The 16,440-nt window shown below is 43.9% G+C and overlaps 1 protein-coding gene across 11 annotated transcripts in view; it reads right to left on the bottom strand.

The window, feature by feature from the left end:
* USP6NL (USP6 N-terminal like) overlaps positions 1–16,440 on the bottom strand; it is a 218,658-nt gene that overhangs the window by 170,199 nt on the left and 32,019 nt on the right. For 4 of the 11 annotated variants that reach the window (XM_053256548.1, XM_053256546.1, XM_053256553.1 and 1 more), the window contains exon 3: positions 8,747–8,782. The exons of 6 other annotated variants lie outside the window; for them this stretch is intronic. In XM_053256548.1, coding sequence (XP_053112523.1) covers positions 8,747–8,771 — 25 coding nt within the window. In that variant the 5' untranslated portion in view covers positions 8,772–8,782. Of the gene's footprint in view, positions 1–5,491; positions 5,623–8,746; positions 8,783–16,440 lie in introns of those variants that run through there. One more of the 11 variants, XM_053256545.1, reaches the window with a different exon arrangement.

The following is a 16,440-nucleotide window of genomic DNA, read 5'->3' as shown; positions in this document are numbered from 1 at the left end:
GGTCCGGCGCCATGGGAAAGACCGCCGGACCAGTCCGGATGTGTGGGGGACTGTTACTTTAAGCGGGGGGGGGAGTACTTACCCCGCCCCCCGCCGCTCTTCCCCCTCCGGAGCTGGTCCATGGAAAAACTGGGCTTGCCTGCGAGCCCGGTGGTTCCCACTAGGGGTGTGCATGGTCCGGAGTCCCCCCCGGTCCGGCAGGGGGGGACTGTTACTTTAAGCGGGGAGGTGGTAGTACTTATACCCAGAGGCGTAACTAGGGAAAACGGCGCCCAGGGCAAGCACTTAAATTGCGCCCCCCCCGCGCCCCCCACCCCGCCCCCAACATACATCTGACTGTCACGTAATCTACTCTTCCACCAGTGCCTGCCTATGCTCACATTCTGCCTGGTACAGAAAGTGATCCTCTATAAACACAAACTCAGCTATCTGGCCTCAAGCCACACCCCTGTGATTAGGGCTATTACAAAATATCTGTGTATTCAGAAGGCCATGCAATTTTGAAGGTACACCATAAATTCAAATATTAATTTATCTGAAAGTTATGCTTGTTAATCTGTTAATCTGTTTGAGCAACAATTAGAAGCCACTGTTGCTAAAAGAGATTTGAATGTGTTTTTATTTTAACTTTTTATATTATTCATTAGATAGCACTCTACGTATAGGTATTTCTTCATAGTAGTCACTTAGTGCTTCCTCCATTTGTATGCCTTTCACTAAGTGACAGTGTAATGAGAAAAACTACAGTAAGTGAAAGTAGGAGGCAGGTGTAGGAGTAGTATCGGGAGTCATTGTAAATTCTTCTTGGAGAAGGCGCTGCCAGTCTGTGAAGACAATAGTGAGCTAGAAAGACCAATGGTCTGACTCAGTATATGGCAGCTTCCTATGTTCCTATGTTCTTTTTAAGTAGCCAGATATCTGGATGACAGCAGTATTCCATTAAATTTCATGGCAATTACTGTCTTTAATAAACACAGTGTTGGTAGCACTAAATCCCCACTCACTGCCATACAATCACTGCAAAGAGTAACCCTGTACTCTTTATGAATACTTCAGCCTGTGTTTAAAGCAACAAAATCACTTTCTGGGAAAATGCACCTAGCAGCAATCAGTACACATCATATTAAAACCAAGATATACTGAGCAGCACCTTCATAATTTTTAGTGACACATTTTGGGTTATAGTGGATAGATTGCAGGTTTGTATGCGCATTAACTTGTGCCAGTTATGGCTAAAGAACAATCTTAAAGCCCCACAATAACTAAACCACAAAGAGACATTTGTTAATACAGGTCACATACCACTTTGTTTCCATATGTAGTTGCTTGAATATATCAATGACAAGGACACTGATATAGTAAAATAATATGAAGCCTTATAGTAAAATAATATATTTAGCTCATTAACTATAGTTAATGGTGGGCTATGAACTGAAGCCCTCATAAACATTGCCGCCACCCCCCCCCTTACTCCACAGTCTTACCACACTCAGCTAAGCCAGTGGAATAAATATCTATCTTCTGCCCACAGAAAGCAAGACAAGTGTTATTTTTTTAATACTTTCCAAGCATTTAAGTTCCAGAACATGCAAGCCAGTAAAGTTTGGAGTGCTCCCTCTAGATTTATTCGAGTTTCTAAGTGCTTTTACAAATCACTGGCTGAGCTTATTTTAACCATTGCTCATGAGGTCTGAGCCCTGGTGCCTGTTTTTCATGGCAAAGCTCAGCCAAGAACAAATGAAATTAAACAGACTGCCTTGGAGCATACACAGAGTGCATTTGATCTGGAACTCAAAAATGTGTAATGCTCCCTTCCTTCTGTCCTTTACGAAGCTTCTGAAAACGTATCTATTTTGCCAGGCTTTTTATTTTTAGTGTGGGGGTGGGTGGGTTGTGTTGGGTTTTTTTGTTTGTTTATGGCTGCTCCAACAAATGCAAACACGGTTCTGCAGCAGGCAGGCTCCCTGCTTCTGCCCCCTTTTCCGCCCTTTCGCAGAAGATTTGGGAATCTAGACAGCGGGGAGTGGGTAGGTTGCTCCCTCCGCCAGCCCCTGTGCGGATTACATAGGGGCGCCGCCAGGGCTCCCTTACTTACTGCTCCTGGACTGGGCTTTGCCTCCGAGCGAGCAGCTTCTCTCTCCTGCCTCCAGCTGGAGGACTCTCAGCGTTCCCGCCGCCTTGTCTTGTCTCCCGACGCGCCCAGGCAACCCTCACTTCCGGCTTCCATGCGACTTCCCCCCCACATACAGAGTGGCTGCATTCTGCCACTCTGTATGCGGGGGGGGGGAGTCGCATGGAAGCCGGAAGTGATGCAATCATCACTTCCGGCTTCCATGCGACTTTCCCCCACATACAGAGTGGCTGCATTCTGCCACTCTGTATGCGGGGGGAGAGTCGCATGGAAGCCGGAAGTGAGGGTTGCCTGGGCGCCGCGGCGCGTTTTTTGCATTTTTAAAAATTTGGGATCGGCAGGGGTCATGGCAGCGCCCCCCACGTGACCAGCAAAGATGGCGCCGGGGGCACATGCCCCCCCTGCCCCCCCTATCGTTACGCCTTTGCTTATACCCCCCCACCGCTCTTCCCCCTCCGGCGCTGGTCCATGGAAAAATCTTCTTGGGGCGGCAGAGTCCCTCCCTGCCGCCCCTGCCCCCGTCGTTGTTTGTAAAGCCTTAAAAGAGACGAGCGTTAGCTGCGTGCATGCGCCCTGCGCGGCGCGCTCGTCTCTGACGCTGCCGCGCGCGCTGCATACGTCACACATGACGTATGCGGCGTGCGCGCGGCAGCATCAGAGACGAGCACGCGCGCCGTGCAGGGCACATGCACACCGCTAGCGCTCATCTCTTTTAAGGCTTTACAAACAACGACGGGGGCAGGGGCGGCAGGGAGGGACTCTGCCGCCCCAAGAAGATTTTTCCATGGACCAGCGCCGGAGGGTGAAGAGCGGCGGGGGGGGAGTACTACCACCTCCCCGCTTAAAGTAATAGTCCCCCCCGCCGGACCGGGGGGGACTCCGGACCATGCACACCCCTAGTGGGAACCACCGGGCTCGCAGGCAAGCCCAGTGCTCCCAAGGCGGCTAGCCCACTTAATTCCACCTCCCCTTAAATGAGTGCTCCAATAACCTCATTTTTTGGTTCATGTGTCACCACAGCGCCTGGCAACATACAAGTAGACCCCCAACTGTGAGGCTGCAAGCAGCCTCCTGGGCTCAGGGGTCTCTCGAGGATGCCCTGCGCACTCACACAGGGCATCCTGGAACTTCGGGGAACCACACAGCCCCCAATCCCCGCAGCCCCTGCCGGCTCTGTGACGGAGTCATCAGTCATGTGGGTGGCCGATCCAGCCACCCAGGGCTGCCTTTTGATTGTCTGTGGGGAGAGCAGGCTAAGCCCGCTCTCCCCGCAGACCCAGAAGAAGCTGTTCTCACTGGTTGCGAGAACAGCTTCATGGTTTAACAAAGATAACCAGGTTGCTTATGACAAGTGAGAACTAGAAGGCATAGGAGGAAAAAAATCACAAAAATCCCCATGGTAAACTTCACACACACACTTCATTCCATATCAACCCAAACATCACACATAAGCCATCAAACCTCATTACATTCACTGTACATTCCAATATACTGGGATTCTTAACATCACACCATGGTTTGCAATCTTCCCCACCCTCCACCGCCCGCACTTGCTGAAAAATGCTAACAAGATTGACTCATTCTGCACAATACAGTCTTTTGACATACACCATCCGCCCAAGGTCACATTCAATTATGGCGCCAAGAGAAAATATTGAATCTAAGCATTGTTTACAAGTTCTGCTACAAACATTTCACTTATGGTAGCATTCTTTTGGAAATGTTATACAGTGCTTTCCAAAACTGTTCAATACACTTTGACTTTTTAAAAGTCTCCATACGTTAGGTCACAATTCTGGCCAAAGTTAAACACATTTAAAATCCATTCCTTTAAAATCTTGGAGTGTTAAACATGTGCTTAACTCTCCACCAGTGAAATTAATAGGATTTTAAACAGCTCTGGCTGGATTGTGCCCATATTCTACATTAATAAAATCAGAGAATACACAGTCCAGATAAATCTCTAAATCTAGTTACTGGCTGATTGAATGCAGGCTAAGCATAACAGTAGTTCTGAAGAGAAAGACAGAGTGCAGATAACTAAATTCTTATTTCTTCCCATATATAAGATGGCAAGGGAGAGTCAACCTTGATTCTAATTCAGTGTGGGGGCAGAAAGAGGAGGATACAGCCAGTATTCTCTGTTTTACATCATCAACACATCAAACCCAATTATTGTATGTGCACGTACATGCATGCACAGACACTCTCTATCCTTCAATCAAGCATACAATGGAGAAAATGCTCATGGTACAATGAAGAAAATATAAGCTATACCAGATTTGACAAGAAGCAATCCAAAAGCACAAAAATTGAACTTCAAAACTTCCAGCTTGAACATTTCATTGCTGCAAGTGAATCATTTGGGTACAAAGTTAGTTAAGGCTTCAGTCTTACGGGCACACTTACTTAAAAGTGGGTGCTGCTGAAACTAATGGGTCTCACTTCATGTACAAGACTGGGGCATACAAATGTACAGTGGTAGTCACTGATTGGAGACGAGACCCACAAAGTTGCCATGTAATCAAAGCAAATGCAGTACAGTAATTTTTGCTTCAAGTTCCAAGACAGACAGGATTTTAGCACTAAATGAAGGGTTCAAGGTTACTTCTTTCCACTAGAGAACACAATACCGAATTTACACAACAATTCACTGCAAATTCACACACTTTCCAAAGGTGGCTGCAGTTTCACGATGAACACAAAACATTTCACTAAGCCCTTGGGAGATGGTGAGACCAGTATCTTATAAAACAGACACACATACAAAACAGCAAGTGGGATTGTATCAGAAACTGCAGAACTACGGTGGGATCAAGAGAGAGTACTTTTGAGCAAAATTTCTTTAGAAGACCTAATCTTAAAGCTAAACATGCTAAATATAAGCCACTTTTAAAAATGAATGCTCAGCGGACTTTTAAATCTCTTATTCCCTAGCAGCACTGACATCTATTTTCTCTCACTCATGTATAGTATTCCGGTTACAAGATTATCTGCATGGCAGTCTAGCATGCTAATGCTATTTTAAACACTGTTGCACAGAAAGGAATTCCTTTTCATTTGGAATGGAGGGGAGGAGAGAATAAGGTCCTTGAAATAAAGTATCTACATATCAAATTCAGTCTTTAGTTATTGAAGATGTTCAGAATTTTCTTCAAGGCTGCCGCTGCTGATCAGATTGAGTTTAGCATCACTCAAAGCAAGGCTGTGGCAGCTGAACATCAGCGTACAACAAGCAGCCTCACCATAAAGACGGAATAGGCTTCTGGCAGTCACCCAAGTGCCTATTTGCAGGATACCGCGCGTGCAAAAACAAATTACTTGAATGGTTAAGGACGACTGTTTCAGCGCTGCTCCTACCTTTCTTTGCAGCATCTGCTCTACGTCGCGCTGGCGAGACCAGCTCCTTCACAATCTGCAAGACTTGAATCATTGCTAGTTAGCAGCATCAAAGCCACCAGCTGCTCCCCTGGAATTCCAACAGGTTTCATCCCTACAGATCATTACGCATCTGCCTTCCAATAAGCTCGAGCAAGAGCGACGCAGCAGCAACTCAGTCACCTTTCTGAGGAGACGCTCGAGGGTGCCGAACAACTGTACAGCAAGAGGTGATGGATTTAAAGTGGCTCCAGCACATGGATGCAGAAAACAGCAGCAACCAGGCATCTCTTATGTCACCATGAAGCATTTACCAAACTGAGCCGAAGTTTAGCATGGCAGCTTCTTAGTTAGTTTAGGCAAGAGATGTAGGCATGTTTGTGCCTGTTCACAGCATACATTTCTGCTCTTTTCAGAGTCACAGTCCAAAGATACATGAAATTTTCCAGTAATGAAGGAGGCATCAGGTCGACCAATGAGGTTTTTAAAGGAGGCAGAGAGCTTGCTGAACTTCAAGCCCTTTGCAATACTACAATAAATCAACAGTGTTCTCAAGTACCCCGATAAGAGCCCTCCAGCTCCCACTTTGGTCCCTTTATGCACACCTGCCTCTGACATTTGGACACACAAGAAAATCTGATGAGGATTTCAGCCACTACTGGGTCTTACCACCAGAGGCAGAAAACCCACTTTAGTCTGAAGTCTTCATATGGCTTCTGTCAGGTAAATTTAGCTGAAATCCAGCAATTAATGTTCTTTACCGCTACACAAGCTATATGCTCTGTCCATGACACACACACTTATTAAAGTAACCCACAAATGCAAATATGAATTTTCCTTCTCTCTCTGGACCTCCAAAATAAAGCCAGTTAGCTCTCCTCTCCACCAACCCCCTCGTTCCAAAGGTAAAAGCTTTTAAAGAGCTGGATCCCCGCAGAGGCCTTTGTAGCCTAGATTCTGAAAGAGGCAACAGTGAAGGCAATGACATTCCGGGGAAAGTGAAACATTATGATGAACTACCAGCCATATTTACACTGATATTCTCTGGCCTTTTGACCCATTTCCCCCCCCCCCCACAAAATAATAAATGTTGACGTGCTCTGGTTAGTAGGCGGCGGGGCTGGATGGCAAGCAGAAAACCTTTCAGATAGCAGCTACAGTGGCACATCATGTTCAGGTGTGCACATATTTCTGTCTCAGCCCCTGCCAGAAAGAAAAGACTAAGCTGGCAACTAGTCTGTTCCCCTTACGCCTAGTTAGAACAGATCAGCAAGATTCGGCTGGGAATAAGCAAAAAAATTGCATGCATTAAAGCAATCCTGGGAAACTGTCAGCGTGTTATCTTGACGTCCTGCTTGTGACAAGCATGGGAGGAAATGAGTGAAAAAGCCAATGTGGAGAAAAAGCAAAGCCACATTAGTATTCATGATAAACAAAGTGATGAATAATTTAGGCATGCTCAGACTCAAGCTTTGCTGAATCACACAACAGCGTTATTGGATGCCGTTCTGCTAGTTTGCTGAATGAGTAGCATCCAGTGTTCTCTCTAATTTTTTTCGTCAGTCTGCGGAATACGTTTTGTTCTGGGTGGCAGTTTCAAAACAGTATGTGCACATGTGCATTCAGAGTGGGACCTTCCTGATTCAGCCTGAGCGGCAATTAAAATTAACTGAGCGGACATCAAAAAATGTGTGAGTGCCTGTGCACATACCTTAGAAGGAACACTGGTTGCATTACACAACAATCTATGGAGCAGACACCAATCTATGGGCTTCATATCACCATCAGTAGTTTTGGGGTGTATTTTTTTTTTAAACAAGTCAGAGAATGGTGGAGTTAAAGACCCTCAGTGAAGTAATCACTTTTCACTCACCAAATGAAAGGACACTGCACTAGTTCAGCTCTACTTCCCACTATTCAAGTTCTCTGTCACTGGTAGTTTTCCGTGAAATATATACCAGGTACAGGCAGATAAGAACATTTGTCAGAGTACTAATAGACAGGACAACAGCACGTTAGAGGAACTGAGAACATTCCACAGTCAAATAGATTTTCACAAATTAAAGGGTACTGCGTTTTACTGGGATTCTGAGTCAAATGCACTCAATGCTTCAAGACCAGCCAAGTCAAGACATCGTGCACCCATGCCTGGGTAATATGGGTCACAACTAAGAACTCTACAAACCCAACTCTTGGTTAGGATAGTGCAAAAAGAGCTGCATACCTATACTTTATCCTGGAATAGAGGAATTTTAGGTTTGGTTTGGTTTTAAACATAGTTTTCAAAAAATAGGTATCTTCTTATTATGGGCAAATTGCTACAAACAAGGGTGAAAACTACTAGGACTCGTGTAACATATCACATCTGAAATTTCTTCAGCCTCCAAATAGTTTCAAATCACATCTTCAGATTCATGAGATCCACTCATATTCCTCCCTGTTTTCTAAGAAACCATAGCTGATTGTTACATGTGTCCTGGGTAGATAATGGTTTATATCAGCACTTGTATAGTTTATATCAGCACTTAGGGATAGGAAGAAATAGCTACCTCTTACCCACTGTTTATAGAGGGTGATTATTTAACTAAAGTTGTGGGGGAGTTAGGCTTGAGGATTCTCACTCAATGTCCCACTAGCTCTCCCCCGCCCCACCCCCAATAATTCAAGTTATGATTTGCACAAGCCATAGTTTGCCTGAAAACCAGAATTCGGAACCGCGGTCAATAGTTTGTCCCGTTCCTGAAGGGGAAACAATGGTTTGCTAAAACAACAGAGAGGGAATTGTAGAATGCAACAGAAGAACATCAAACTCATATGTGTCTCATATGAACTAAACCAGGTGATTTCTTTCTCACAACTGAGTAATCACTGCCAGCTTCTGCTTGTTCCTGCTTTCTTCTAGCATCAGTAATTAAAACATTTTCTCCAAAACCACAAGGGCTAGAAACCTGTTTTCCCCCCTCAAAAAAATGAGACATCCTGCTTTGGAATTCCAGAGAGGCAAGCAAGTTATGCAAGGAGGGGCCATATACTGAATCTTGTGGTGCAACTGCAGCTATGCAGATTTTGAATTCTTCTTGTATTGCACAAAGAGAGAGAAATTGAACACAGGTAGTCAGTTGCTATTGCTGGCAACAACTAACTGTCCTACTTATACAGCTAAAGTCTTACGCCAGATAACATTAGTTCAGACTAGCATCTTCAGTGTTAGGTGGCTACACTTGAACAAAAACATACCTCTGAAAAAGTTGACAATGAACATCTTTCTTTAACCTGAATAGAAGAAGAAGAAACCCTGAGATTAACAGCAGATTAAAATAACTCAGTGAATCTATTCAGGCTACTACAGAACTACAATCTTGAGCATCACTATGTTCGATACCCTGCAGCATAAGAAAGAGTGACCTCAATTCTGATTACTCAGCTGTCATCAGTCAAGTTCAAAAATGTCTCCATTAGCGTAATTAGAATTAGCAGTTCTTTGAAAAACAGCTTTTATGAAGTCTGTTGCCAGAAGGCAACACATTTACAGCACAAAATGAAGCCAAAAATCTGCCACTCAAACCCACCACTCAAGGGGCATCTGCTTCAAATACTCCCAGGGTTGACTCTACACGTTTGAGGATATCCCAGCCAGGCTTCTCCCACACTCTGCCTTCCCAATAACTGCAATGTTTTAAACAGCAGTTTTCTATTGCTGGGTACTTAGAAAAATGACCAAAGGTCTCATTACAATGACCAACACACAAGCTGGAGGAAGTACATCTGTTGGTAGTGCAGCTCCACAAAAGTGTGCATCTGCTAGCAGTACTGTTAACTCACCCCCCCACACACACACTCTAACAATGTGCAACCAAACCACACAAACAAGAGTCAATAGTACCATCTGCATGTTTTAGGAAAAAGAAGTGCTTCTCCATGCCACAGGAGCACAAGAGGTACCGCTACATATTGCAGAAAGGGAATTCAGGAGAAGCAGTGTACATGTACACACACACACAAACACTTCTGTGTTCTATGCATTCCCTACAAAATATCACCAGCACTAGTTTCCACTTCAACTGATGTTTAGATTTGCATACATTCTACCCTTGTTCAAGCCACATGAGACTATGTTCTATGCGATGTTCTAACCTTATTGTAAAGCAGGAAATTTGAGGCAGAACCATCTGTCCCTTTCATCACTGGTTTTACATAGTCTCATTAATAAATATCCTGACTCTTCAAATGTTACAAAGATCCAAGCATTTGGCATGTTTTTTCCCTTCCCTTGGTATTATCCAAAGGAACTTTCAACAAAGAGCTGCTTAAGATTTAAAAAATAAAATAAAGTCACTTCACAGGGGTGCTCCAATTCAGTGTTTCTCAACCGCCGGTCCGCGGACTGGTGCCGGTCCGCAAGGCATTTGGTACTGGTCTGTGAGACATCACTAATAAAAACCACCTCCCAAAAACCCAATTTCAGGCTGGCAGGGGCCAGTGGGAGCTTTCCAGAGCCCATTTCCTGGAAGCCCTCGCTGCTGGATAATATCCATTTCGATTCCTTGAAATGAACATTATCCAGCAGTGAGGGCTGTCTGGAAATGAGCTCCAGAGAGCTGCCCAAAATTGTTGGGTGTGGTGGTGCCTGGGGGTGGGGATGGGGGTGAGGGGGGCAACCCCCTTGCTAACTGTGCACAAATAATGTACTGGTCCATGACTCCAAAAACGCTGAGAAACACTGCTCCAATTCATTCACCACACTGACCAACTGCCAGGGCCAGAAGAGCCTGTCATAACACACCTCCACATATACCTAGCATATTGTGTCTTTGGGAGAATTTTAGTTGAGAGCCAACCCAAGAAACCCAGAGCATAAACAAATAATTTCTGTCTGGCACAACTGAAGGAAATAGCTGTTGAAATTCACACAAAAATTATAAACCAGCCGTAAAATAATAGTACATAATAATCTAGATATGTCTCAGAGGTTCAGTTACTAACCCTCAATTTAAAAGTGAATTTAACTCATAGCTGCCAATCTTACCATTCTCCAAGTTCCCCTGACCCAGATCTGAGATTGAATCAATCACATTTGCCAACCGCATCTTTTGCAATCAGCATCATGGTTCACTGGGAAAGCTGCAGAGTTGACAGGTATAAGATAGGCTTTCACATTAGAAAGAAACTGAAAGTTTCTGTCTGTTCACCTTTGTCTATTTTAAGCAATATGTACCTGTGTAATCTTCATTTCCCTTTCCTTCCATTCATAGTCATTACTGGCCTTATTTTATAAAAGAAACTACAGGCCGTTGTAGAATCTGTCGCTGACCACATTGGCTGAGAAGTCATAAAGTCTGAAAAACATCTCTGGCCGTTTTTTAAAAAAACCCTTAAGAGGCACCTGTTTTCTCAGATTTAATTAATTTTATATCATAACTGTTTTAATCATTTTATCCTGTTTTTATATTGTATTTTAACTTATGTACACTGCCTAGGGATGCACATGTCAGGCGGTATAGAAATATAATAGATGAATAGTCTGTGGTGCAAGAACTATTATCTTTTGTATACTCGATTGCTTATTAATGGATACTCATGAGCCAGCGTGGTGTAGTGGTTAGAGTGCTGGACTAGGACCAGGGAGACCCGAGTTCAAATCCCCATTCAACCAAATACTTGCTGGGTGACTCTGGGCCAGTCACTTCTCTCTCAGCCTAACCTACTTCACAGGGTTGTTGTGAGGAGAAACTTAAGTATATAGTACATTGCTTTGGGCTCCTTGTAGGAAGAACGGGATATAAAATGTAAGTAAGTAAGTAAATAAATAAAATACTGAGGATCGGTAGATGTCTCTAGGGCTTGTTGAAGGTGCTTGCTCAATGAACTTTGATGGCTAAAAGATTTTTACTGAATAAAGTATAAATGACTGGAGGCTAGATCCATGTAAAGGCTGGAGAAGCAGTAGGTGGCCAGGTAGGAAATTTGCAACTGGAGGGAAACTGCTGCCTTAAGGGGACTCCAAGAGACTGCAGCTGGCTTTACGGGCAACTGATGCTGCTTTACAGACCAGTGCTAGAAATCCTGGAGCCCATCTGCACATCCTTGCTCCACAACAGGGCTCAGGAAATCCACTAGGCTACTTGTCTGTGACAAGTGAAAAATAATGCCTGACAAGTGAAAATAATACTGACAAGTATTGTACCAACATAGCTCTACGAGTAAAATATCTGTCTGGCTGGTGAACAGAGCCAATATTTCTTGACCCCTGCTCCACAAGTATATTTGAAAACAGGTATCACAAGTATAGTGGGCTCCCATTAGCAGCCAGCATTCTGCAGCTTAGAAGAGGGAGCATGAGTGAGAGCAAGGCCCTTTCAATGAGCCTAGTAGCCACTCAGTTTCTCCCCTCTTGGTATCTAGCAGCAGTCAAATGTTCTGCATAGCTTGGAGGGGAATTGAGACCCTCTCACCGGCCTCTTTTCACAGCTATTCACCATGGCTTCCCTCTCCCCAAAAGGATCCATTTACTCTCATCTTCTGCTTTTGCTGATGCGGAATTATCTTTACCGTAAATGAGAGAGCAGAGCCTCTGCTATTTCTAATTTTTTAACAGCATTCTGCAATTTTAGGAGCATAACATCTAATAGGGAGAATAGGGACAGGTATTTTGGGAAAGCCTCTGATCTACTATTTAGGAACAAAGAAAGCTGTCTTATTTTACAACCAGGCCACTGGTCCATCTAGCTCAGTATTGTCAACACTGCCTGGCAGCAGATCTCCAAGGTTTCAGGCAGGAGTCTTCTCCAGCCCTACCTGGAGATGCCAGGGATTGAACCTGGGACCTTCTGCATGCAGAGCATTTGCTCTACCACTGAGCTATGGCTCCATCCCTTTACCTGTCATATTAGATGCACCTTACAAATTCAGAGTTTATATAGCTGTACACGGCAGAGCAGAAGCATCCAAAGTAGTGCCAAATCGCAAATAAAAACATTGAACAGCAGCCTTGAGCTATGCAAGGAAATCTTTTGAAATACATATTGCCAAAGCCCACTCCAAAGGCAGACGTGAAAGCAGCTTGCCTGTTTCCCTGGCAGCCTCTCACACTCCAGAAGATGCAGCCCTGAGGAAGTCCTCAGATGAAAGCCTCACAAACAGCAGTCACTGCCCTGCAAACATGCCAGCCACGGCCCCAAAATACAACATCGCTCAATTCGGTCAAGCCCCACCCAGGCTGAGGTTTGTTAGAACTAATACTAGACTTTGCTCTCTCCTCTGCTGTAGGAAGCGCCTTGTTTTCATTAATTTGCAATCTGTAAGTGTCATTTTAAATGACTAGAAGCAGATGTGCAATCCAAAGCCCCCTTTTTAAATGATTCTATTTGATCAAGAGCTGGCACAAGCCCTACTCAGGCAGTAGGTTGAACAGTCGCATGATGAATGTGCAGTGTACACAGGGACAGATCTGCACACAGGCACACAGTTATTCTCAGGTTATGCAGAACACAGGTACAGCAGTACACTTCTTATCTGGATAGCACATTTGAGGGGTCTGAACCCAGGTTAATTTCAACATGAACAGAGGTACAGTCATCCACACAAAAACATGTACAAAACATGTACAAGTGTATAAATGTCTGTACAACATAGTGTTTGAATAGGGCTATAGTGTGTTGGCTAAGGGAGTAGGAAGCAAGAAATTCCCAATTCGAATCTCATCTCTGCCATGAACTCATGGCCAATTATTCTCAGCTTTCATCTGCTCTGCAACATGGAGGATACAAAACACAACAATGTGAGGTAGGTCAGTAAGAATTATAAACCATATATAGTGTAATTTTTAAGAATTAGAAAGCCATAAAAACTGGCTTTGCATATAGTGTATGCAAAACCAGCCACACACTCAAAAGAGCCAAGTACTCTTATCGTAGAAGCCCAAGGCTACACTTCAGTGTTGATGTATGTGGGAGGAAGCATCATTAGGGAGCTGCTTTCTGACAAGTCAGACCACTGGCCAACTGGCTCAGTACTGTCTACACCAGGGCTGTTCTGCAGGAGGGCTGGAGCTGATGTTGACCTACAACTCCCATAATCCCTGGCTATTGGCCACTGTGGCTGGGGATTATGGGAGTGGTAGTCCAAAAACAGTTGGGTGGTGCCTAAGTTGAGCAGGCCTGGTCTACATTGACCGGCAGCAGCTCTCCAGGATTTCAGACAGAGAGGAGACTTTCCCAGCCCTACCTGGAGACTGAACCTGGGGGGTGGGGTCATTTGCGACTGAGCTATGGCCCTCCTCCCACTGAATCTAGTGGGGCTAACCTCTGAACAAACACATGCAGAACTGAACTGCAACTGTGGTAACACCACACTCGGCAGCAATAAAATACAACCCTTTAAAGTCAGTCAACACCGTAGTTACAAGGACAGCAAAAGCCACTATTAACCTCCATATGCTAACAGTGAAAAGCAAAGTGGTTCTGTCAGAAGTAAATGAATCAGTGAAAGTTTAGGTTTCGTTTCACCTCAATCCAATTCAAAGTGACAACAGAGAAAGTGGCTTTGCTGCTGCCCTTATACATCAACGTTCTTCAAATTTATTCCAGGATAAAGGGGCGGGGGAGAAAAGACATGAATGAGACACAATTACCTGCTTTCACATCACCCAGAAACATGAAGGTAACCACACAATCCCATCTGTCACAGTTTGTTAGCAAGATCAAATACTTCACTGCATGCAACATGTCTGTGGCGATATTTAATCCAAGACATAATGGAACGCCGCCTCTACAAGGAGGACATCAGCCCTTATTACTACTGGAAGGAACGTGGATTCATTAGAAGCACAGAGCAAACAGACAGCAGTAATAAATTCTAGCTAGTAAAGTGTGCATTTTACTTTAGCCAATAAAACCCTGATGCATTAAGAGACATAGCGTCAAAAGCCTTCAGTTTAAATACATTTTATCCCAGGCTCTTATTAGGCTATGGAAGTTTCTCTTTCAACAATAATTCAAGTGCTACCATCAACTGCGCTAGTTATAATAAAAGGAAGGAGACTGGTGGAAACAGCAAAGAGCTGCAGATTTTATCTAATCTGAAAAGATATGGGGTCCAGTGAATGTATGGGAACAACAGATGCTGCAGCATTACTGATCCTAACAGGAGTACTTGTTCTGAAATCTAGAGGAGGATCCACGGGATGTCTCATGTAAAATCAAGGTACATGTTTTGAAAAGATATTTTTCATAAGATCCAATGAGCAGTGGTTCACAATTCATGGCTGGAGTGCACCATAATGGACTTGCATTTCAGGAGGAAAACAGAGATATCAAGCTATCTAGCTGCCATTATTTGGATTGTGCCACCCTCTAAATGTGCACTGTTCATCAAAGGGGTGAGGCTTCAAAAAATGTCCTCCTGTGTCCACCCCCGCCCATTGCATCTATATAAGATGAGCTGCCCCACTCCACATGTTGCTCAAATGATAGAAAATCAGATCACAAACCACAGTAAGAAGTCAGGTCCTGGTTTCAGACAACATGCGGAGTTGCAATGTAAATAAGCCAAGTTGTTTGCATCACAGCTGAGAAGCTAAAAAGGAGAGGGTGTGAGCAGGCTGAGCAGGCTTTGGGTCATCTGAATCAGCCTTTCGTGTATAATTTTAGAGAAAAGTGACTATGTCTATATGCCCCAAAGTCTCAAATGGCCAAATAAGTCTCCATGCTACAGTCCCCAGATGAGAATTTTAACAGCTGCTTGTTTAAACACTGTGAAAGAATCTGTCATGCACACAAGCAAAGGGCAGAAGCCAAAAACCATTTCAAGTACCACCTGGGACCCTGCCAAGAAGCCCCTTATGAATACAATACACAGTATGTTGCTGACAAATGAAGCAGCCTTTGGAAATGGCCACTAAACACCAGACCAAACTGTTTGCAGTCAGTGAGCTTCTCATGCGGCACAGTCAAGTACTCGGTTCAAACAAAAGCACTTTGTTATAATCACGTATTACACTGGAAATGCCAGAGCACTGAAGACTCAGAGAACCACTGGTCACCCAATAAGATTACTACCAAAGACAACCACAGGGCTCTGTGGTCGCCAGGAGTCAACACTGACTCCACTTTAGCTTTAAGTAGTAGATGACTCTACTACTACTCAGTTTAAAAGTCAATGTGGTTTCTCATCTGCAAGTCAACTTGAAAGAACTGCACGCTTATCTGTTAGCTTTATTGCTTATTGCTGCTTTGGCATTTCCCCCCCCCCCCCGCAAAAGTGGGCTGAGTTATCAGACAACAAAGGGCTATCCAATTTTATCTCAGCAACCCCGTCAGGTACATTGGGAGGTCAATCTTGCTCAACTGAGAACCTCCCAGTGAGATTCATGGCTATGTGGAAGTTGTTAATGAAGGTCTCCCTGGTCCAAGCTCAAACACTTTAACCAGCTTAAAACAGGGCTGCAACGTTTAAATCTACAGAACACACACACACTTTTAATCTACTAAAAAGGCATCACTGATTAATCAGGCAACGCATTATTTTAAAGTGTTAATTATTTTTAAGGTAAGTAGTAAAAAAAAAGTCAAGAGGCATTCCCTCTCACTCAGGAGGGAATGGGTCTTCTGCAATAGGTGCCTGCTATCCCATTTAAAAACTGTTTGTTCCTTCAAAACTCTAGTTTTAGTTATATGCAAAATTATGCAGATTTAATCAAATTGATCATTCAACTAAATTATTTAATTAGTTGATGGCCTAATTTAAAATATTGGAGGGTGGGGTGGGGTGGCATGTATAGACAAGCCTATCATTTTGAAAACCTTGTAAAGATTGTCAAGTTTCTATTACAGCATTTAAAATAAGGTATTTACATAGGTTTGCTCTGGGCCGGTCCACAAAACAGCATAGAAAAGAAATATTTGTAAATCATCAATTAAACAACAGAAGTACCA

This window comes from Hemicordylus capensis, chromosome 5 (assembly GCF_027244095.1).
Source record: "Hemicordylus capensis ecotype Gifberg chromosome 5, rHemCap1.1.pri, whole genome shotgun sequence".
Taxonomy (NCBI): domain Eukaryota; kingdom Metazoa; phylum Chordata; class Lepidosauria; order Squamata; family Cordylidae; genus Hemicordylus; species Hemicordylus capensis.
The sequence above is the reverse complement of the archived record's forward strand: the minus strand, read 5'-3'. Positions and strand labels throughout refer to the sequence as shown.